This window comes from Bos mutus, chromosome X, assembly GCF_027580195.1.
Source record: "Bos mutus isolate GX-2022 chromosome X, NWIPB_WYAK_1.1, whole genome shotgun sequence".
Taxonomy (NCBI): domain Eukaryota; kingdom Metazoa; phylum Chordata; class Mammalia; order Artiodactyla; family Bovidae; genus Bos; species Bos mutus.
In genome coordinates, this window is record NC_091646.1 from 31213526 (window position 1) to 31237148 (window position 23623).

The window sequence follows — 23623 nt, forward strand, 5'->3', positions numbered from 1 at the left end:
GAGTTGGACCACAAAGAAGGCTGAGCATCAAAGAACTGATGTTTTCAAACTGGTCCTGGGGAAGACTCTTGAGAGTCCCTTGGACAGCAAAGAGATCAAACCAGTCAATCCTAAAGGAAATCAACCCTGAATATTCATTGGAAGGACTGATGCTGAACCTGAAGCTCCAATACTTTGGCCACCTGATGTGAAGAGCTGACTCATTAGAAGAGACCCTGATGCTGAGAAAGACTGAGGGCAGGAGGAGAAGGGGATGACAGAGGATGTGATGGTTGGATGGCATCACTGACTCAATGGACATGAGTTTGAGCAAACTCCAGGAGACAATGAAGGGCAGGAAAGCCTGGCGTGCTGCAACCCACAGGGTCACAAAGAATTTGACACAACTTAGCGAGTGAACAACAATTAGTTTTCAGCTGGCTTTTCAAAAACGGTCCAAGACCCCTCAAAATGTGACAATCAGATTACAGGAACTGAGTCCCAACCAAGTTTTGATCTGTTTTGATTCCTATGTAGAAAGCAAACAGGAAGTAAAAGGCAATATAGGAAATCATTTTCTTTGGGGATGAAAGATACAGATGTGAATACAGATGGGAAGATGTGTTTAAGCCCTTCACACATGCATATACATACGCACACCCTCTTCAGGTATTGTCCTCATTCTACTGTTCTGTAGCACCCTGGCTCCCCTGTCACCCTAATCTTTGTTTCTCAACAATTGGTTTTTACTCCACCACAGTAATAAGTTAAAGTTTTATTACTTCCATGGCCTCCTAACTTGTATCTCTACTTTTACCCTTTCTCTGCATACTATATTTTCTACACAATAGCCATCAAGTATTTCCTCATCCTATACAGAGTAAAAGCTGAACTCCTTGCCATGGCTTACAGGCTCTTACATGATCTTATCTTCTGTTCCTCTATGGCTTATCTCCTACTGTGCCTTCCCTTGCTGTCTCTGTTCCAGTCACCTTGGCTTCCTTGCTATTCTTCCAACATGCGTGTCTCTCTTGTGTCATAGCCTGTGCACTTGTTATGCTCTCGTGCCTCTTTCAAGTCATTGCTTAATTATTATCTTCTGAATGAAGCCTACCCTGACTTCCACTCAGTTTACTATCCACACTACGCTTAGTAAACTTTACCATGCTCTTTCTTTTCCCATAGTTCAGTTCAGCTGCTCAGTTGTGTCTGACTCTGCAACCCCATGGACTACAGCACACCAGGCCTCCCTGTCCATCACCAACTCCCACAGTTTCCCATATACCTAACTTATAACATGCCATATAATTTATTTCTTCTCATCATTTTTTCCTCCTTATTGTAAAGCTATGGATTTTTGTCTTGGATTCTCTTTGATGTGTGCCAGCAGCATAGCACACTACCTAGCACATTGTAGGTGTTCAATACATATCCACTGAATCAATTAACTAATGAATGATTTTTGCTTTCCTAAAAGCATGTACTTCTACACGGAGCTTGCAGAGAGAAGATATAGATAGAGTAAGGTAGGGTTCAGGTATTCCTAGGCTTCTAGGAAAATAGCATCTTAATATGGTTCCTTAATAGCACAATATCTCAGCCTATCCTCTTGAGTGATCATCTAGCCTCTTTCCTAGAATTTCATATCTGAAAGACCCTTACAGAAAGCATCCAGTTTTATTCCCTCATATATTTTAAAAATGAAAGTGTGAAAGTGTTAATTGCTCACTAGTGTTCAACTCTTTGCAACCCCATGGACTGTAGCTCACCAGGTTCTTCTGTCCATGGAATTCTCCAGGCAAGATACTGGAGTGGGTAGCCATTCCCTTCTCCAGGGGATCTTCCTGACCCAGGGATCAAACCCAGGTCTCCTGCATTGTAGGCAGATTCTTTATCATCTGAGCCACCAAGGAAGGCCTCACATATTTTACACATGATAAAGCAGAAGGGAAGAACATTTCTCAAGTCACCCAAGTCTGGGATGGAGCTGACTAAAAGTTTGCTACTTATTATACTCAACAAATAATTTTTGATCACCTACTATATGCCAGGTATTATTCTAAGCAATATAAGTACATCAGCAAACACACCAAGGTTGTTTCCCTCTTAGAGCTTACATTTGAGTAGAGGGAAAACACCAAACAAACAAGTAAAATAAGTAAACTATATAATGTAATAAAAGGCAATACGCCTCAGGAAGAAAAATAAGATGTGAGCAGAAAGTATTGACAAGGGATTCCAATTTTCATAGGGTATTCAGGGAATATCTCACTGAGTAGGTGACATTTAGGCAATGATCCTGAAGGTTGTGTGAGTGAGCCTTATGAATAGCTGGAGAAAGAATATTCAAAGTAGAGGAAGTGGCAAATGCAAAGGCCCAGAGGTAGAAAGGTGCCCAATATATTAAAAAAAAATAGCAACTAGACCACTGCGGCTGTAGTGGAGAGGCCAAGGGGGAAGATTAACAGATGATGAGTTCAAAGAGGAAACTATGGGGAATGGGCTGGATAGTGTAAGATACAGAGAACAAACTAGTGATTATTGGTGGGTAGATGAAAGGAGAAAGGAAAAGACAGGAGTAAGGGACTAAGAGGTACAAAGTACTATCTTCAAATAAATAAACTACAAGAATATATTGTACAATACATGGAATACAGCCAATATTTTATAATAATTATTCTTATAGTATAACTCTTTAAAGTATAACCCTTAAAAATTGTGAATTATTTGTACACCTGAAACCTATATAATATTGTATATAATTTTTACCTCTTTACCACTGCATTTAACCATTATATGGAACACATCTAGGTTTTAACAATTAACTCACATGCGTTGTTCTATCCTCATTTTCTGATGTTCATAAGTTTTTCCCACTCTTCAGCCATCTGCAAATACTTATGATTTTGCCAAACAAAGCTTTAATGCTTTTGAGTCTTTGCACAAATTGTTGGGTTCTTTTTTGTCCTGCCAGAAACACCCTTTCCTCTTCATATGTGAAACAAATTTCCTTCAAGTTCATGCTCAAATATTACCTTTTCTGTGATACTTTGTATGTGCCCTATAGGCAGTTCACAGAAATTCCAGAGCAGTTTGTACAAATAGCTTAGTGCTTAACGTTGTTCAAATAACTTGCTAGGTTCAAGATGGAGCTACTGCTGCCTGAGTGCTACATCAGAAAACAAAAACTTAGATGACCTTAGTGTTCCTATAAATTCTCTACTTGACAGAGAAACACAGTATATCCAGTCAACTATTTTCAATGGCCAAACCAACTCTGGGCCATCTCATACCCTAAGCAAGGTAGATTATATGGCTCTACCCAATCAGATATTTTCTATTATTTCCTATTTTTCTCTTCTTTGTTTATTCTTTATTTTATAAAAGCTTCCTTCCTTCCTCTCCATTCTGAGGTTCTTCAAAAGGAGACTGTTCACCTCATGAAGTGAAATTGTTTGTATCATCTAAATTCTTTTCTTTAATCATTTTTTAATACCACACAGAATTATAAGTCTGTTTATGTGTCTATCTTCTGCACAGAACTATGAGAAACTTGAGAGAAGGGTCTCTATGTATTATTGTAATCCCATCCATAGTATAGTGATTGGCACATAGCATGTAGTCAATAAATATTTCTTGGTTTAATAAATATTTCTGCAAGATAAGTAGAGCAGGTATTTTCAGTCCCTTTTCCCACAAGAAGAAACTGAGGTCCAGAGAACAGAAATGCCTTGTTCATGGTTAAACTGCTGATCTGGGTCAGAGTTAGGACTCACACTTAGAGCGCCTAATTCCTACTCTAAAGTTCTTCACTACAACAGGCAGTCTTCATTTTTCTAGGGGTAGTAAAACCAAACAGGACCCTGTGGAGTCCTCCTAGGTACAAATCCTTTCTGTGTCCCCTGTCTCCATTGGGGAATTTGTGATTTTTATGCATGATCCACCTCAAAACCTTGCATGGCTCTGCAATAAACCTTTCTCTGCTCTAAACCCCAATGTTTCACCTTGTTTGGCCTCACTGGGCATTGAACACGCTAATTTGTGTTTAAAAACAGTAGCATCTAAAATAGTTGGGTTCTTTGGAACTAGAGGGACCCTTCTGATCTGTGTTAGAATGATCTTTTAAACAGACTAAGTCTGCCTGGGGTTCAGCTTCTTGCCTTTGAGAATAAAGGTAATTTTTGTTATTTCAAGGTCCTAATTTCCTTTTGCATCTGGCAAAAATGAAATAAATGTGAGAAGACCTCTTGGGAATACATTCTTCCCTCCCTCTCTCCAGCTCAAATGCTAGTTTCCGTATGATGCTTTTCCACATCTGGGCCCATGCCTCCAGTGTCATGGTCCTGGCACAGGTTTTAAAAGAATTTCCAGACATGAGACAGAATGAGAGAGAAATAAAGTTTATTAGAGTGGAAAATGCTGTTAGAACAGTGGGCCAGCTCAAGAGAGAACCAGTGTTGAATGGGGGTCCTTAGTCCACTTTTATACCCAGGGTACAAGGAGTTTGGATAGGGGTCTTATGGGTCATTTGCTTATTGCATGAGGCACGTATACTGGGTGGGGAAGAGTAAGGTAAATACCTCCTCCCTATGGGGCAGGAGGGGAGACAGGTTATACCGTTCCACTAATAGTTACAACATGGATGAGGGAAGGACGATAAGGGTCTGATTTTTCCATTCCTGCATTCCAAGACCCTCCTTGGTTATTTGTTCTTTCGTCGTTGGGTCACCACATCCAGGTTGTATGGAAACCTATCATTTTTAGCTTAGAGCACTTCATTGTTGGCTTTTTTGAAACTTTGATTATGCCCTATAGTATAGTAAATTATGTGTCCTCTTTCTTTTTTTTTTTTTTTTTTTAATTAATTTTATTTTATTTTTAAACTTTACATAATTGTATTAGTTTTGCCAAATATCAAAATGAATCCCCACAGGTATACATGTGTTCCCCATCCTGAACCCTCCTCCTCCTCCTCCCCATACCATCCCTCTGGGTCGTCCCAGTGCACCAGCCCCAAGCATCCAGTATCGTGCATTGAACCTGGACTGGCATCTCATTTCATACATGATATTTTACATGTTTCCATGCCATTCTCCCAAATCTTCCCACCCTCTCCCTCTCCCACAGAGTCCATAAGACTGTTCTATACATCAGTGTCTCTTTTGCTGTCTCGTACACAGGGTTATGTCCTATCTTTCCTGCTAAGATGCGAGCTCTTGGAGGGTAGGGTTTGATATCACCACATGGAATACATAGCATAATTTGTGATTAACAGAATACTCGTAATGTTACTTGCTTCCCACCTCATTGTAATCTTTCTCAGAGTTCAAAATGAGCCACTATATCTCTTCTGTGCTCTTACTTCTGTTCATTCGAGTGAGACACACTAAGTGAGGTTCTGTGAGTCAGTTATGGCAAAACCAATACAATATTGTAATTAGCCTCCAAAAAATAAATAAATAAAATTTGTAATTTGGAAAAAAAAAAAAAAGAAGAAGAAGAAACTATACGTGGAATCCCCTACAGCAAAAGCCATTACAAAAAAGGGTTGTGTGAAACAAAGCTATCAATGCTTGGTTGATTTCATTACATTAAGTCCTATAGAATTAACAATGTGACCCAAATGCCTTCCATGGTTCCTGCCATTAGACTCAGATGCAAGTTATTTGCATCTAAAGCAAGAAGAGAAGAGCTTTATTATTAACATTTCTGTGTGTTGCTGGGGAATGTCCAGGTATCATGCACAATTTACTTTTCAAAAATGTCATTGAAACATCCCAAGTACATGAGCAAAACTGACCCAATCATACGATCAAAGAATAAAGGATGGCATGCAGGTCTGAATATGACAATAAGCCTCTCTTAAGTGGTCAAAAAATACCACTTTCTTCTTGATAATGTAACCAAACAGGACCCTATGGGTTCTTCCCAAGGGACAGGCCCTCCCCCAAATCCTCTGCTTTAGCTCCTTTCTGAAGTACCTAGAAAACAGTATTTGATGCAAACTTCCTGAGCTGTTTCACAGATGGGAGAAACCTCCCACCAAATCGAAGAAGTTAACTACTTGATGACCATAAGGACACAGCCCCTGGCCTCCTGGAGCGAAGGATTGATGAAGTTACCCTTGTGACACCACCTCCCTCCCTCATCTGGATTTTAAAAATGTTTTGTCAAAAACCTTTGGGGAGTTCCAGGGTTTTGAGGGCTTGAGCAACCTGTCTCCTTGCAAGTATTACAGGGAAGAACAAAATCTGACTACAAGTTGGATCTGTTTCCTTTATTTTAAACTTTGCATCCAGTTGCTTTTGTTCACTAAAAGGATACTGTCTATACATAATGGCCTACCTCAAGGACCCTTGCTGCTTTGCCTGAATGTTAAACCAAAGGGCTTACGTTCAGAGACACATACTGATTCTGTCCACCTGTGGATGATGGCAAGAAAACAGAAATGTGCAAATCCCCTCCTCAAGGCTTCAACAGTACATGAACCAGTAACTTCCATATGGACAAGCTGAATTTAGAAAAGGCAGAAGAATCAGAAATCAAATTGCCAACATCCCTTGGATCATATAGAAAGCAAGGGAATTCCAGGAAAACATCTACTTTTGCTTCATTAACTACACTAAAGCCTTTGACTGTGTGGATCACAACAAACTGTGGAAAATTCTTAAAGAGATGAGAACATCAGATCACCTTATCTGACTCCTGAGACACCTATATGCAGGTCAAGAAGCAACAATTAGAACAAGACATGGGACAACAGACTGGTTCAAAATTGGGAAAGGGGTACATCAAGGCTGTATATTGTCACCCTGCTTATTTAATTTATACACAGAGTACATCATGCAAAATGCTGGGCTGGATGAAGCACAAGGTGGAATTAAGACTGCTGGGAGAAATATCTATAACCTCAGATACGTAGGTGATACCACTCTAATGGCAGAAAGCCAAGAGGACCTAAAGAGCCTCTTGATGAAAGTCAAAGAGGAGAGTGAAAAAGCTGATTTAAAACTCAACATTCAAAAACCCAAGATCATGACATCTGGTCCCATCACGTCATTGCAAATAGACGGGGAAAAAGTGGAAACAGTAGCAGATTTTATTTTTTGGCATTCCAAAATTACTGCAGATAGTGACTACAACCATGAAATTAAAAGATGCTTGCTTCTTGGAAAAAAAACTTATGACAAACCTAGACAGTATATTAAAAACCAGAGACATCACTTTGCTAACAAAGGTACATAGAGTCAATGGTTTTTCCAGTAGTTCTAGAAAAACCAGACTACAGATTTTTCCAGTAGTCATGTACAGATGTGAGAGTTGGGACATAAAGAAGGCTGAGCACCAAAGAATTGATGCTTTCGAACTGTGATGCTGGAGAAGAGTCTTGAAAGTCTCTTGGACAGCAAGGAGATGAAACCAGCCAATCCTAAAGGAAATCAACCCTGAATATTCACCTGAAGGATTGATGCTGAAGGTGAAGCTCCAATACTTTGGCCACCTGATGCGAAGAGCTGACTCATTGGAAAAGACCCTGATGCTGGGAAAGATTGGCGGCAGGAGGAGAAGGGGACGACAGAGGATGAGATGGTTGGAATGGCATCACTAACTCAATGGACATGAGTTTGAGCAAACTCTGGGAGATAGTGAAGGACAGGGAAACTTGGCATGCTGCAGTTCATGGGGTCACAAAGAGTCAAACACGACTTAGCGACTAAACAACAACTCCCTGAGGCTTCAATTTCAGGAGATATTTGTAAGATTAATGGTCATCTTACTTTACTTCTTCACCTCTTCCTGCTCTGTGTTCTATTTTTAAAAAATGGCACCCAGACCCCAATAAGATGGTTATTTTGAGACATTAGTCTTCCATCTTCTGGGTCTGCTGACTTTTCAAATAAAGTCATTATTCCTTACCTCATCTCCTGACTTATTGGCCTGATGTGTGGCAAGCAGAGTGAACTTGAACTCAGCACCACACGGATTGCAATGAACCTTTCTCTGCTGCAAACTCCAATGTTTCAGTTTGTTTGGTCTCACTTTGCATTGGGCACATGAACTTGCATTAACAGTTTGTTTTCCCCACTAAAGTGAAAGTGTTAGTTGCTCAGTCATGTCCAGCTGTTTGCAACCCCATGGACTGTAGCCTGGCAGGCTCCTCTGTCCATGGAATTCTCCAGGCAAGAATAGTGGACTGGGTAGACACTCCCTACTCCAAGGGATCTACTAGAATGTACCTATACTGTTAAAGTACAAGCTCACTCTGCTTGCTGCAGCACAGGCCAAACAATTGAAGATGAGGTGTTGAAGCAAGGAATATGACTTTATTCAGAGAGCTGGCTGACCAAGATGGCAGACTCATGTCTCAGAATAACGATCCTACTGGGGTCTGGATGCCAGATTCTTTTATACATCAGAGATGGAGGGAGGTGAGGAAACAAAGTAAAAAGGCCATTAATCTTGCAAATATTTCCTAAAATGGCAGCCTTAGGGAGGGGATGTGTTAATTTCTGTTTTCTTGCAGCCATCCACAGATGGACAGGGTCAAGATGTCTCCCTTAACATAGGCACTTTGAATTAATATTCAGGCAGAAGGGCAGGGTTCTCTGAGGCAGGTCATCATGTATGATTATAATAACAAAAGCAATGAATAGTAAGTCAAACAAACAGTTCCAACATGGAGTCAAAATTGGCTTTTCCTTACAACAATATGACGACAGAAACCACGTATATTTTTTGCCTACCACTTTATCCTTAGTGGCTTTCCTGGTTGCTCAGATGTAAAGAATCTGCCTGCAATGCAGGGGACCCAGGTTCAATCCCTGGGTCTGGAAGATCCCCTGGAGAAGGAAATGGCAACACTCTCCACTATTTTTGCCTGGGAAATCTCATGGACAGAGGAGCCTGGTGGGCTACAGTCCATGGGTTTGCAAAGAATCAGACAGTACTGGGCAACTAACACTTTTAATTTTTAACACTTTTTTTTTTTTTTAATCCCTAGTGTCCCAAACACTGTTTGGGTCTTGTTAAGCCCTTAAGAAATATTTTGGAAAGAATCAACAAATGAAAGTTCTAATAAGAGACATGAATTTTCTGACACACAATCTCAATTTATAAATACTTGCCTTTGCATATGCTATTTCCCTTCCTGGAATATCCTTCAGTATATTAATCCGCCCCTCATCGGTTTAACAGTTACCTATACTTCCTTCAAAATTCAAGATATAGGATAAGCATTATCTTCTTTGTACAACTTTTCTTGATGTCTCCATATGATTTTAGATGCTTTTTATCCTGTAATCTCATCATATTTTGTACCTGCCTCTATTTAAGGACTTTTATATTATTGTGCGGCTATCTGTGCATATGTCTTCTTTAACTACTAGATTGAATAGTCATTAAGAGCATGAGTTGTATCTTATCTCTGTAGTTCAGCACATATCCCAAAGTATATAATAGTACTAGTATAAATATGTTGAATGATTCAACTGAATGAGATAAAATCTAGCTAAATTCAAATAGTCCTTTTGCTCCTATTCAAATAATTATTGTATTATATATTATACATTTATATATAAAGACAATGAATATAACAATGAACATATTTACCCATATTTTCATTAATCAGTAAGATGTCATTAATAGAAATAAAGTTTCCTATATATCCATGTCTGAAAAAAAATGGAAAATATCTCATAAATGTTTACATTATCTTGAGCTGGACTCTGATCATCTCTTTTGTATTGTTCCAAAACTGAAAAAGCAGGTAATGAGCTTTGGCCTGTATTTTTATGGTTGTCCTGAGATCACAAGATGAAGCAAGGGAAGGCTTGATTCTAAATTGTCCTAAAAAATAGCCTTGCAAACTTTGGTCAGATATTTCTAAAAAGTTGTCCTTTAATTTTCCTATGGAACCCAGATACTGTTTTTAAGGGTCAAAATAACAATAGGAATGCTGTAGAATGAAACTTCCTGAGAAATTGAGTGTTCTTTAGACTTAATCCAACTTGTGCTTTTCATGTGTCAACAAGATGATGCTATGAAAATGCTGCACTTAGTTCAGTATAGTTCAGTCACTTGGTCATGTCCGACTCTGCAACCCCATGGACTGCAGCACGCCAGGCCTCCCTGTCCAACACCAACTCCCAGAGTTTATGCAAACTCATGTCCATTGAGTTGGTGATGCCATCCAACCATCTCATTCTCTATCATCCCCTTCTCCTACGGCTTTCAATCTTTCCCAGCATCAGGGTCTTTTCCAATGAATCAGTTCTTTGCATCAGGTGGCCAAAGTACTGGAGTTTCAGCTTCAGCATCAGTCCTTCCAATGAATATTCAGGACTGATTTCCTTTAGGATGGACTGGTCCTTGTTGTACAAGGGACTCTCAAGAGTCTTCTCCAACACCACAGTTCAAAAACATCAATCTTCAGTGTTCAGCTTTCTTTATAGTCCAACTCACACATCCATACATGACTACTGGTAAAACCATAGCTTTGACTAGATGGACCTTTGATGCTGTCTAGGTTGGTCATAACTTTTCTTCCAAGGAGCAAGTGTCTTTTAATTTCATGGCTGAAGTCAACATCTGCAGTGATTTTGGAGCCCAAGAAAATAAAGTCTCACACTGTTTGCATTGTTTCCCCATCTATTTGCAATGAAGTAATGGGATCAGATGCCATGATCTTAGTTTTCTAAATGTTGAGTTTTAAGCCAACTTTTTTCACTCTCCTCTTTCACTTTCAAGAGGCTCTTTAGTTCTTCTTCGCTTTCTGCCATAAGGGTTATGTCCTCTGCATATCTGAGGTTACAGATATTTCTCCTGGAAATCTTGATTCCAGCTTGTGCTTTATCCAGTCCAGTCCAGCATTTCTCATGATGTACTCTGCATATAAGTTAAATAAGCAGTGTAACAATATACAGCCTTGATGTACTCCTTTCCCAATTTGGAACCAGTCTGTTGTTCCATGTCTAGTTCTAACTGTTGCTTCTTGACCTGCATACAGATTTCTTAGGAGGCAGGTCAAGTGGTCTGGTATTCCCATCTCTTTCAGAATTTTCCACAGTTTGTTGTGATCCACACAGTCAAAGGCTTTGGCAGAGTCAATAAAGTAGAAGTAGATGTTTTTTCTGGAACTCTGTTGCTTTTTTGATGATCCAGTGGATGTTGGCAATTTGATCTCTGGTTCCTCTGCCTTTTCTAAATCCAGCTTGAACATGTGGAAGTTCATGGTTCATGAACTGTTGAAGCCTGGCTTGGAGAATGTTGAGCATACTTTGTTAGCATGTGAGATGAGTGCAATTGTGCACTTAATATGCTAGCAAATTTGGAAAATTCAGCAGTGGCCACAGGACTGGAAAAGGTCAGTTTTCATTCCAATCCCAAAGAAAGGCAATGCCAAAGAATGCTCAAACTACTGCACAATTGCACTAATCTTACACACTAGCAAAGTAATGCTCAAAATTCTCCAAGCGAGGCTCTAACAGTCACTAGATGAATAAATTATGGGGTGATAAATAGTGTCAAGCTTTCATTTTAAGTTTTGAGCCTAGGTTTCCCTCTGTACCCACGTTCTTGGGTCCACCGTGAAGTATTTACTGTGTAAGGGAACCACTAACTTCATCATGCTTCTGAATATCTGTACCTCCTCTGTTCTGTCCTTCAAAACAAGCACAAGGGCATTCCGCATAGACTCCTGTCTTATTAAACTCCACTTTTTTGTCCAATTCAGATTAAAATGAAAGATCTAATGGCCATCTTTTTCTATTCATCCAAGTCTATTTTCAGGTGAGTAATCTCTTGGTCTGCTTCTCCTTCTGCCCTCCTTAATCAGCACCGTTCCTTCTTCATATTTCATATTCTCATCCTCCCTTCTCCTTTCTTCTCTTTTCTATTCCTCCTCCAAAACTTAAACTTATTCTCTAATTTCCTTTTATTACTTAGCTTTCCCCCTATCCTGTTCTCCTCATTCTTTCTGTTTTCTTTCTCCTCTGTTGGTCTCAATCTCTGTATCTGTTCATTTCCCTTTTGCCTATCACTCTTCCCTCTAGCTTCTCTTCCATTTTCTTACTGCCTTTTATCCATCCATATCTCATCATCTTTAAATCTCTCCAACCACCTCATTCCATACATTCTCTCTTCTATTTACACCTACTTCACTCCATTTCCTCTTCAAACTCTTTCATGCACTTTATTACAAGTGTATCTCTCTTCTATTTCTCCACTTATCTCTATCTCTTCAAATTCTCCTTCATAGATTATAACTACTCATATTTCTACTCTGTCCAGTCCTCCCCACCTCCTTTTCAACATTTATGTCTAATTTCATGTCTGAAATTTTTCATGAAGTGCAAGAAGAGGTATCCCTCCTTCTTTACAAGGAAAATGTTCACTAAAGTTTGGATACCATCTCCTGACAATTTTCTCTGGAAACCTGATGTCAGAAAAACCCTATTTCCACTGTATCTTCAATCTTTGACTTTCTAGCAGCCACTTTCAGCTATCTCACAAATATGTGCCAGTCTCTACATTCAAAAAATAACTATTTCCTTTACTCCTGCATATATTAATTATATATGCATCCCTTTCATTTTCAAGCACATTCCCAGAAAGTATTTTCTATGTTTGCTACCTCTATGCCAAGTCCTAAAAACTCATCATTGCACTAATCATTCCACTGAAACACTGTATGTGAAGAACACCAATGTCTTCCATGTTACCAAACCTAATACATACTTTCAATTCTCTATATTACTAGATATCTTTGTAATAGCCAACAATATTGTAGAGATGATTGATTCATATATATATATATATATATATATGAATCACTTTGCTGCACACCTGAAACTAACACATTATAAATCAACTATACTTTTTAAAAAGATAAATGAACTTTAACACCAGTGCTGCAAATTAATTGAACAAAATGATATTTCATTTCAGTTCAGTTCAGTTCAGTCACTCAGTCGGGTCCGACTCTTTGTGACCACATGAATTTCAGCACACCAGGTCTCCCTGTCCATCACCAACTCCTGGAGTTAATTCAAACTCTTGTCCATTGAGTCAGTGATGCCATCCAGCCATCTCATCCTCTGTCGTCCCCTTCTCCTCCTGCCCCCAATCCCTCCCAGGATCAGAGTCTTTTCCAATGAGTTAACTCTTTGCATGAGGTGGCCAAAGTATTGGAGTTTCAGTTTAGCATCATTCCTTCCAAAGAACACCCAGGACTGATCTCCTTTAGAATGGACTGGTTGGATCTCCTTGCAGTCCAAGGGACTCTCAACAGTCTTCTCCAACACCACAGTTCAAAAGCATCAATTCTTCGGCACTCAGCTTTCTTCACAGTCCAACTCTCACATCCATATGTGACCACTGGGTGAACCATGGCCTTGACTAGATGGACCTTTATTGGCAATGTCTCTGCTTTTGTATATGCTATCTAGGTTGGTCATAACTTTCCTTCCAAGGAGTAAGTGTCTTTTAATTTTAGGGCTGCAATCACCATCTCCAGTGATTTTGAAGCCCCCAAAAATAAAGTCTGACATGGTTTCCACTGTTTCCCCATCTATTTGCCATGAAGTGATGGGACAAGATGCCCTGATCTTCGTTGTCTGAATGTTGAGCTTTAAGCCAACTTTTTCACTCTCCTCTTTCACCTTCATCAAGAGGCTTTTTAGTTCCTATTCACTTTCTGCCATAAGCGTGGTGTCATCTGCATATCTGAGGTTATTGATATTTCTCCCAGCAATCTTGATCCCAGCTTGTGGAATCTTCCAGCCCAGCATTTCTCATGATGTACTCTGCATAGAATTTAAATAAGCAGGGTGACAATATACAGCCCTGACATACTTCTTTTCCTATTTGGAATCAGTCTGTTGTTCCATGTCCAGTTCTAACTGTTGCTTCCTGACCTGCATATAGGTTTCTCAAGAGGCAGGTCAGGTGGTCTGGTATTCCCATCTCTTTCAGAATTTTCCACAGTTTATTGTGATCCACACAGTCAAAGGCTTTGGCATAGTCAATAAAGCAGAAATAGATGTTTTTCTGGAACTCTCTTGCTTTTTCCATGATCCAGGGGATGTTGGCAATTTGATCTCTGGTACCTCTGCCTTTTCTAAAACCAGCTTGAACATCTGGAATTTCATAGTTCATGTATTGCTGAAGCCTGGCTTGGAGAATTTTGAGCATTACTTTACTAGCATGTGAGATGAGTGCAATTGTGCAGTAGTTTGAGCATTCTTTGGCATTGCCTTTCTTTGCCATTGGGATGAAAACTGACCTCTTCCAGTGCTGTGGCCACTGCTGAGTTTTCCAAATGTGCTGGAATATTGAGTGCAGCACTTTCACAGCATCATCTTTTAGGATTTGAAATAGCTCAACTGGAATTCTATCACCTCCACTAGCTTTGTTCATAGTGATGCTTTCTAAGGCCCACTTGACTTCACATTCCAGGATGTCTGGCTCTAGGTGAGTGATCACACCATCGTGATTATCTGGGTCATGAAGATCTTTTTTGTACAGTTCTTCTGTGTATTCTTGCCACCTCTTCTTAATCTGTTCTGCTTCTGTTAGGTCCATACCATTTCTGTCCTTTATTGAGCCCATCTTTGCATGAAATGTTCCCTTGGTATCTCTAATTTTCTTGAAGAGATCTCTAGTCTTTCCCATTCTGTTTTTTCCTCTATTTCTTTGCATTGATCGCTGAGGAAGGCTTTCTTATTTCTCTTTGCTATTCTTTGGAACTCTGCATTCAGATGCTTATATCTTTCCTTTTCTCCTTTGCTTTTTGCTTCTCTTTTCACAGCTACTTGTAAGGCCTCCCCAGACAGCCATTTTTCTTTTTTGCATTTCTTTTCCATGGGGATGGTCTTGATCCCTGCCTCCCGTACAATGTCAATGATACTTAATTGTATGAATTAAAAAGTACAATATTCTAGTTCCTGAGTCATCACAGTGTTTCCAAAGTGTATTGATATGGAAGCAGTTATAATAGTTTCCACTAACCACAAAACTTTTGAACAGAGATGAAAATTTTAAAACATACACCTTAAATAAAGTTTCCAATCCTTCCTCAGAAATCACACATGTTATTTCCACTCACATTTGGTTAGCCAAAGCCAGTCATTTGTCCAAGGTTCTATGAAAGTGAAATACTAACACATATCCAGAGGGAAGTGAACTGGAAATAGTGGAAGTAGCAGTATTGACTACCACACTTAACTTTGAAGATACTACACACTAGTAGTTCTATTAACACCTTCCTTTCTTTTTCTTCTTGTTCTCCTTCATAGGTTCTTCTTTCTTCCCTTCTGCTTTAATGATAGTAATGGTACATGATTGAATGCTTGGCATGATTTTCCTCTCGCTGAATATACTTTCCTGAAGTGATCACACCCACGTACATGGTTGTACCATCATACTGACAATACCAAAATTTACCTCTCTTGCTTGTGTCTCTCTTCTGGTCTTATGACTTGAATATTCAACTGCTATTAGACTTCTGCAAGGAGATCCAACCAGTCCATTCTGAAGGAGATGAGCCCTGGGATTTCTTTGGAAGGAATGGTGCTAAAGCTGAAACTCCAGTACTTTGGCCACCTCATGCAAAGAGTTGACTCATTGGAAAAGACTCTGATGCTGGGAGGGATTGGGGGCAGGAAGAGAGGGGGACGACAGAGGATGAGATGGCTGGATGGCATCACTGACTTGACGGACATGAGTCTGAGTGAACTCCAGGAGTTGGTGATGGACAGGGAGGCCTGGCGTGCTGCGATTCATGGGGTCGCAAAGAGACACGACTGAGCAACTGAACTGAACTGAACTGATTAGACTTCTGCCTGTGGATAATTTACAATCGTCTTAAGCTTATCTTGCCCAAAATTAACCTCACAGATTTATTCTATCTAAACTTTTCCTAAATCTCACGTCATGTCCCCCAGTTTGTAACACCATCATTCACCATTTTCCTCGGGTACCTTCTGCCTTGGCTCCTCCTCTTTGTTCTCATTCTGACATTGGTAGTTGTTACTATTTCCTCAGTGTACCTCCCTTTCTCCATTTTAATCCATTGCTCTGTGTTGGAGTTTCACCACTCCTCATCTAAACTGTTTAAGCTGTCTCCTAACCAGCTTCCCTATTCCACTCTTGTTCCCTTAAAATGCATAAATACAGTATACTAACGCATATATATGGAATTTAGAAAGATGGTAACAATAACTCAGTGTACAAGACAGCAAAAGAGACACTGATGTATAGAACAGTCTTATGGACTCTGTGGGAGAGGGAGAGGGTGGGAAGATTTGGGAGAATGGCATTGAAACATGTAAAATATCATGTAAGAAATGAGTTGCCAGTCCAGGTTCGATGCACGATACTGGATGCTTGGGGCTAGTGCACTGGGACGACCCAGAGGGATGGTATGGGGAGGGAGGAGGGAGGAGGGTTCAGGATGGGGAACACATGTATACCTGTGGCGGATTCATTTTGATATTTGGCAAAACTAATACAATTATGTAAATTTTAAAAATAAAATTAAAAAAAATAAAATAATATTTTGTAAAGTCACATCCTTAAAAAAAAAATGCATCCTTTGCTCAGTAACTAGGGTACCATATATAGCATTAAAAAACCTGACCACCTCATTTTCTTGCTTATAATATACCATTGAATTTCCTCCAACTGCTCAATTGGTTTTCTCTGCCTGGATGTCCCTCCTCTCTTCCCTCCACTTTCCACCTACAATTTTCTTGACTACATTGGCAATAAAACAAAACTGAATGCCAATACTAATAATCAGGAACTTGGGTGTTAACCTCATCCAGCAACTCTTTGTTCAACTTGATCCAAAAAATGAGTTAGATGACCTTTTCTTTCATAATTACTCATAAGTTTATCATTTAATTTTTTTGTGATTATCTACTAGGCATCTCCCTACTGTCTTAAAATCTTATCATCAATGTTTGCATACCCAGAACCTAGTCCAGGGCCATGTATGTATTAGGAGGTCAAAACATGTTTGGTGAATAAATAAATGAATTAATGAATACTACTAATCTTCCATCAAAAATTTTGCTCCCTCCACTGTCTCTTGCTCTACTTCTCTATGTCTTCTTTTCTTTCTTCTCATTCACTTCATACTTTTCTCCAAATTTTCCTTTTACTTTTAGGATATTCTAATATCTAGCTTTTAAATTTTATCTTCTCCTTTTTTTAAAACCAAATTTTCTATTCTATTTTGCTCCTCTCATAGTCTCTCTTTTCTTTACCCATTTGTTCTTGAATGATTTATGTGTGTGTGTAGAAAAGATCTGGGAGTACACCAATAAAATAAATATATGTTAATTTTATTGACCTCATCTCCACATTATTCTTCCCACTTCTATCCACTTCCCTTTTCTCCATGATTCTCTCCTCTACTCTCTCAGCTCTTCTTCATTAATTCAACTCTTCTCTTAACAATTCACTTACTATCTATTTTTCCTTGTCCATCTTCTTGTCTCTCAGAAAAAATAAATAGTAAATTTAAAGTAAAGAAAGAATAGCATATACCATATAGGCAAGCACATTTCATATATTCATCACATGTTTATCAGCCTTGTATTATTTGAGATTCATTGTGTATAATAACAAATGCATAAACTTGAAATACCACAGAGTCTGCACTGAAAGATCATATTTTTCCCATTCAATAAATGTTCACTATGTTACTTAAAATTGATACTCGTTAATGTAGGAGAGAGCTTTAGGAAGTGACAAATGACAGCAGAGCAACTAGAAAAATCAAAAAACAAGAACCAAGGAAGTTTTTCAATGTTGGGGCAAAGAATCTTACTGAACTGGAAAGGTATTTAAAGTTAATCGTTTTGGTACAGGGAGGGAGGAGGGAGAGGGGTTCAGGATGGGGAACACGTGTATACCCGTGGCGGATTCATGTTGATGTATGGCAAAACCAATACAATATTGTAAAGTAATTAACCTCCAATTAAAATAAATAAATTTATATTAAAAATAAAGTTATTCATTTTAAAAGCAAAATTTCCTTACCTAAAAACTCTAATGATAATAATGAGTCACGAAAAATGTAAAAATTGTTATAGTTTTTATACTTTAGGAGTAGAAAAAAATATGAAATATATATATTTCCACATATATATATGGAAATATATATATTATAAAAAGATATATTCTCAAGTTGTTTGGAAATTCATTTATTTCTCAGCATTCCCATGCAACGTGGCATGACATATTTGTTGCTATAATTTTGCATTTATATATATCTTACATTGTATGTTTCAGAAAATAGCTAACATCTCACTTGATTCTCATCATTCTGCACCATACAGATAGACTACTGCTGCAGTTAAACCTAGATGCTATTCTGTCACCATGTTCATGCCTGTGTATGTGGTTGTGAGTCTGTATTTAAGTACCCTTGACTTTGTATAGGGATTCCCTGGTGGCTCAGATGGTAAAGAATCTGCCTGCAATGCAGTAGACCCTGATTCAATCCTTAGGTCGGAAAGATCCCCTGAAGAAGGGAATGACAACCCACTCTAGTATCTTGCCTGGAGAATTCCATGGACTGAGGAGCCTGGTGGGCTATAGTCCATGGGGTCGCAAAGAGTTGGACATGACTGAAACACTTTCGTTTTCACTTCACTTTCACTTTGACTATGTATACACCTGTGTATTACATGTCTTTGAGTACACATAAACATTTATACATTGTGAAAGTATATCTCTGTGTGTCTGAAAATGTTCATATGGACAATTCTCTATTTTTCATTGAAATAGAGTTGATTTGCAATATTGTGTTAGTTTCAGGTGTACAGCACAGTGATCAGTTATATATATATATATATATATATTTTCAGATTACTTTCCATTATGATAAGTATTGAGTATAGTTTCCCATGTGGTAACAATTAGTCCTTGTTTTTTTTAAATCTACTTTATATATAGTAGTGTGTATCTGTTAATCTCAAACACAAACTCCTTATTTATCCCTTTCACCTCCATTTCAACCATTTTGGTAAACATGTTTGTTTTCTATGTCTGTGAGTCTATTTCTGTTTTGTATAGGATTCATTTGTATTATTTTTTAGATTCCACATATAAGTGATAGTATATAATATTCATCTTTGTCTGACTTACTTCACTTAGTATATTTTCTAGGTCCATCCATGCTGTTGCAAATGGCAGTATTTCATTATATTGTTATGGCTGAGTAATATTCCACTGTGTGTGTGTGTGTATCACATCTTCTTAAAGCAATCATCTATTAATGGACACTTGTGTTGTTTCCATGTTTTGGCTATTGTAAATAGTGCTGCTATAAACATAGGGGTGCATGTATCTTTTCAAATTATAGTTTTGTCCAGGTATGTGCCCAGGAGTGGGATTGCTGGGTCATATGGTAGCTCTATGTTCAGTTTTTTAAGGAACCTCCATACAGCTCTCCATAGTAGCTGTCCTATATACATACCCACCAACAGTGTAGGAGGGTTCTCTTTCCTCCACACCCTTTACAGAACTTATCAATTTATAGGCTTTTTAATGATAGCCATTCTGATCAGTATGAGATGATACCTCATTGTGGTTTTGATTTGCATTTCTCTGATAATTAGTGAGTGATGATGAGCAGTTTTTCATGTGCTTGTTAGCCAACTCTGTATTTATATGTGTATATATAATATTAGGTCTGTAAGTACACACGCCTGTAGCTATGTTAGGAAATGTATGCCTCTATGTGCATTTCTAATTTGTAAGTTTGCTTTCAACCCTGTTCCTACCCCCATGATACTTTAGATGAGCCAGGGCACTCTCTGACCTCATTGTGTAGAGGAGGGTTCCATTGTCCACCAGTCTGAGCAGCTTGTTAGGTGTGGTCATGTTATGGGCCACTGATTTCTTGCCATTGTGGAAGAAGGTGTCAGGGGTCCAGATCTTACTAGCCAGGAGATTATTCAGTGGAAGGATCTTCATGGGTCCATCAAATTTCAGTCTTTCATCATGCCATGTCTGTCGAAAAAATACATCAATGGTGTACTCCTAAGGACAAAAAGAGAGAACAACATTTCAGCAGAATTCTGGTGAGGATCCACAGTGCCCTTAGCAAATATTAATTACTTTGCAGTATTTCCTCTGATGCAGAGAAGCAGCAATCTATTGACAGTAGTTACTGGCAAGTAGGGCAAATGACTATGATTGAGAAATAATGTCATGGTAATCAATAAGTACATAAATAATATGTCCGAGAAGATTTCACTTAGGAAGATCACTGCCAATGCTGCCCTGCACATCATACAATCTGAACACAAGACTTTGCCTTATGAAAAGGCAAGAGCTCCCTTCTCTATGCAGTGGTATCTCTAATAAGTGCAAACTCCTAACCTTGTCTCTTCTACTAAATGATCCCATATGAACATCAAAAGCCAATATAACAACTGCCATACAACTAAAACCTTAAATTTTAAAACACATTTCATTTGATTCTCAAACTAACAGTGTATCTAATGAGTTAATATCTTATGTTCAATAAGTCAAGCATCTTTACAGATAAGGAAAAACAAACACACAAATAGAAAAATGGGTAAATGACAGGAACAGAAAAATTCATGAAACAGATAGAAATTGTTAATAAACATGGAGAAAATTTTCAAAATTGCCATTCATCTAAATACAAACTCAAAGAACAATAAACATTACTGATGTTGGTAACAGCAGACTAAACCATTTGGATATATCTTCTTGTAGTTATTAATCATAAAATTTGAACCAAAACATAGATAGATAGACAATTTGAAATCAATGGGAAATGACTGAAAGCAGACAGAAACTTGAAGAAAGTTTACTCTTGAAAGATAGCAACAGCAATGGGTTAAAATTGGGTTTGTGGCTTTCTTTTCTAAAGGTGATCTCCCAAACCTAGAATTTCTATGTCCAATATCACAGCCTTAATGGCTCAAAGTGGATAATCATCTGGAATCTTAGGGGGTAGGAATCCTGGAAGCAAGAGAGTCACTGAGGGGATGGGAACTCAAACCCCAGTATATACTTTGCCCCAAACCCTGGCTGACCACTACATACAAATGAAAACTCTGGGGCTCTGGGAAAAAGGCAGACAGAAACAATAAGGGAATCCTCCAGTAAATGAAAGATGACAAATCTGTGGTGGGTGATGTTTGTGTATTTGGCAGAAATCAGAAAAATTATTAATATACCTCAGAAGAAAGAGCTCAAAGTTGACCAAAGAACTGAAAATTCAGGGGGAAGCCTTGAGAAAAAACCAAAACCATTCAAAGGGTAAGTCTGAAATTCTGAGTACAAACTCTGCCCAAATCTTTGACTGGTCACTAAACTACACAAGGGATAGGGGACACATCTAGGTAGTCAGGTAAAACAAGGCAGTCAGCAGCTGCTTAAAATATGTTGTTGTTGTTGAGTCACTAAGTCGTATTCAACTCTTTGCGACTTCTTGGACTGTAGCCTGCCAGGTTCTTCTGTCCATGGTATTTTCCAGGCAAGAATACTGAAGTGGGCTGCCATTTCCTTCTCCAGGGGATCTTCTCAACCCAGGGATCAAACCTGCGTCTCCTGCATTATATCAGGATTCTTTAACACTGAGCCACTAGGGAAGCCCCCTCAGTGGCTTCTAATTATATTTGGAATAAATACCAATACCTTTTCCTTACCTAGAAAGTACTTCATAAACTGGCCCTTATTTTCTCTAAGCTCTTCTCCAACCACTGTACCTCCATAAATTAGCCAGTCTGGCTTTTCTCCTTCTCTAGAACGCTAAGAGGAGAAGGAAATAGCAACCCACTCCAGTGTTCTTGCCTAGAGAATCCTATGGACAGTGGAGCCTGGTGGGCTGCCATCTATGGGGTCGCACAGAATCGGACACGACTGAAGTGACTTAGCATGCATGCATGCATTGGAGAGGAAAATGGCAAACCACTCCAGTATTCTTGCCTGAAGAATCCTAGGGACAGAGAAGCCTGGTGGGCTGCCATCTATGGGGTTGCACAGAGTCGGACACGACTGAAGCAACTTAGCAGCAGCAGAACACTAAGAAAACCCCTGCTTAAGGATTAAGATATTATATAATCTATTATCTAAACTGGAACATTTTTGAGAATGAGAGGAGGCTTTATCAATAATTATATCAGAATGACAGGTGTAAGCCAGGACTATGCCAGGTTTAAAACTGGAATTAGATTCCCACACAAAACCAACACCCTGAAGGGCTCTGACCTCAGCATAGTGAAGTGAAGTGAAAGTCGCTCAGTCATGTCTGACTCTTTGCAACCCCATGGACAGTATAGTCCTTGGAATTCTCTAGGCCAGAATACTGGAGTGGGTAGCCTTTCCCTTCCCCAGGGGATCTTCCCAACCCAGGGATTAAACCCAGGTCTCTTGCATTGCAGGTGGATTCTTCACCAGCTAAGGCACAAGGGAAGCCCCTCAGCATAAGGGTGAATTAAATAAAATGAACTAGACAAAACCAATCCACAGCATGAAAATGAAGAAAGGAAACTTATCCAAGCATGAATTATGAAATAGAGAAGGGGTAAGAGGAAGCATTTCTACTGAGATTTAGCAACTTCAAATTTAATCTGAGCTAAATATTTAAATGTACACCTGGTTTGGGTCTTACAAACTGAGAAATTAACATAAAAATAGGTCTCAGGATGAGGATACCCCTAGACTGACTTACAAAAGCAAATACTCTAGAGGGGCATAGCCATAAATAAATGCTTGCTGAAAAAATATATGTAATTCACAACAATAAAACACCTAAGGAAATGGTCATAAGCAAGAGTCAGCCAATACGATATATAGCTCACCCCTCAAGAACCTCACATATGAGGGCTTCCCTGATAGCTCAGTGGGTAAAGAATCTGCCTGCAATGCAGAAGACCTGGTTCAATTCCTGGGTCAGAAAGATCCACTGGAGAAGGGATAGGCTACCCACTCCAGTATTCTTGGGCTTCTTTGGTGGCTCAGCTGGTAAAGAATCAGCTATCCCACGTTGAAGGTCAGGAAGGGCGGCGGTGAGGAGATACCCCTCGTCCATGGTAAGGAGCATTGGCTGCGCTTTGCTGGAGCAGCCATGAAGAGATACCCCACGCCCAAGGTAAGAGAAACCCAAGTAAGACGGTAGGTGTTGCAAGAGGGCATCAGAGGGCAGACACACTGAAACCATACTCACAGAAAACTAGTCAATCTAATCACACTAGGACCACAGCCTTGTCTAACTCAATGAAACTAAGCAATGCCCATGTGGCAACCCAAGATGGGTGGGTCATGGTGGAGAGATCTGACAGAATGTGGTCCACTGGAGAAGGGAATGGCAAACCACTTCAGTATTCTTGCCTTGAGAACCCCATGAAAAGGCAAAATGATAGGATACTGAAAGAGAAACTCCCCAGGTCAGTAGGTGCCCAATATGCTACTGGAGATCAGTGGAGAAATAACTCCAGAAAGAATGAAGGATGGAGCCAAAGCTAAAAGAATACCCAGCTGTGGATGTGACTGGTGATAGAAGCAAGGTCCGATGCTGTAAACAGCAATATTGCATAGGAACCTGGAATGTCAGGTCCATGAATTAAGGCAAATTGGAAGTGGTCAAACAAGAGAT

General features: G+C 39.2%; 1 protein-coding gene across 1 annotated transcript in view; it reads right to left on the reverse strand.

Moving 5' to 3' along the window:
• GABRA3 (gamma-aminobutyric acid type A receptor subunit alpha3) overlaps positions 1-23623 on the reverse strand; it is a 240973-nt gene that overhangs the window by 58402 nt on the left and 158948 nt on the right. The window contains exon 5 of the mRNA XM_005888785.2: positions 19811-20031. Within this exon, the coding sequence (XP_005888847.1) occupies positions 19811-20031 (221 nt within the window). The remainder of the gene's footprint in view (positions 1-19810; positions 20032-23623) is intronic.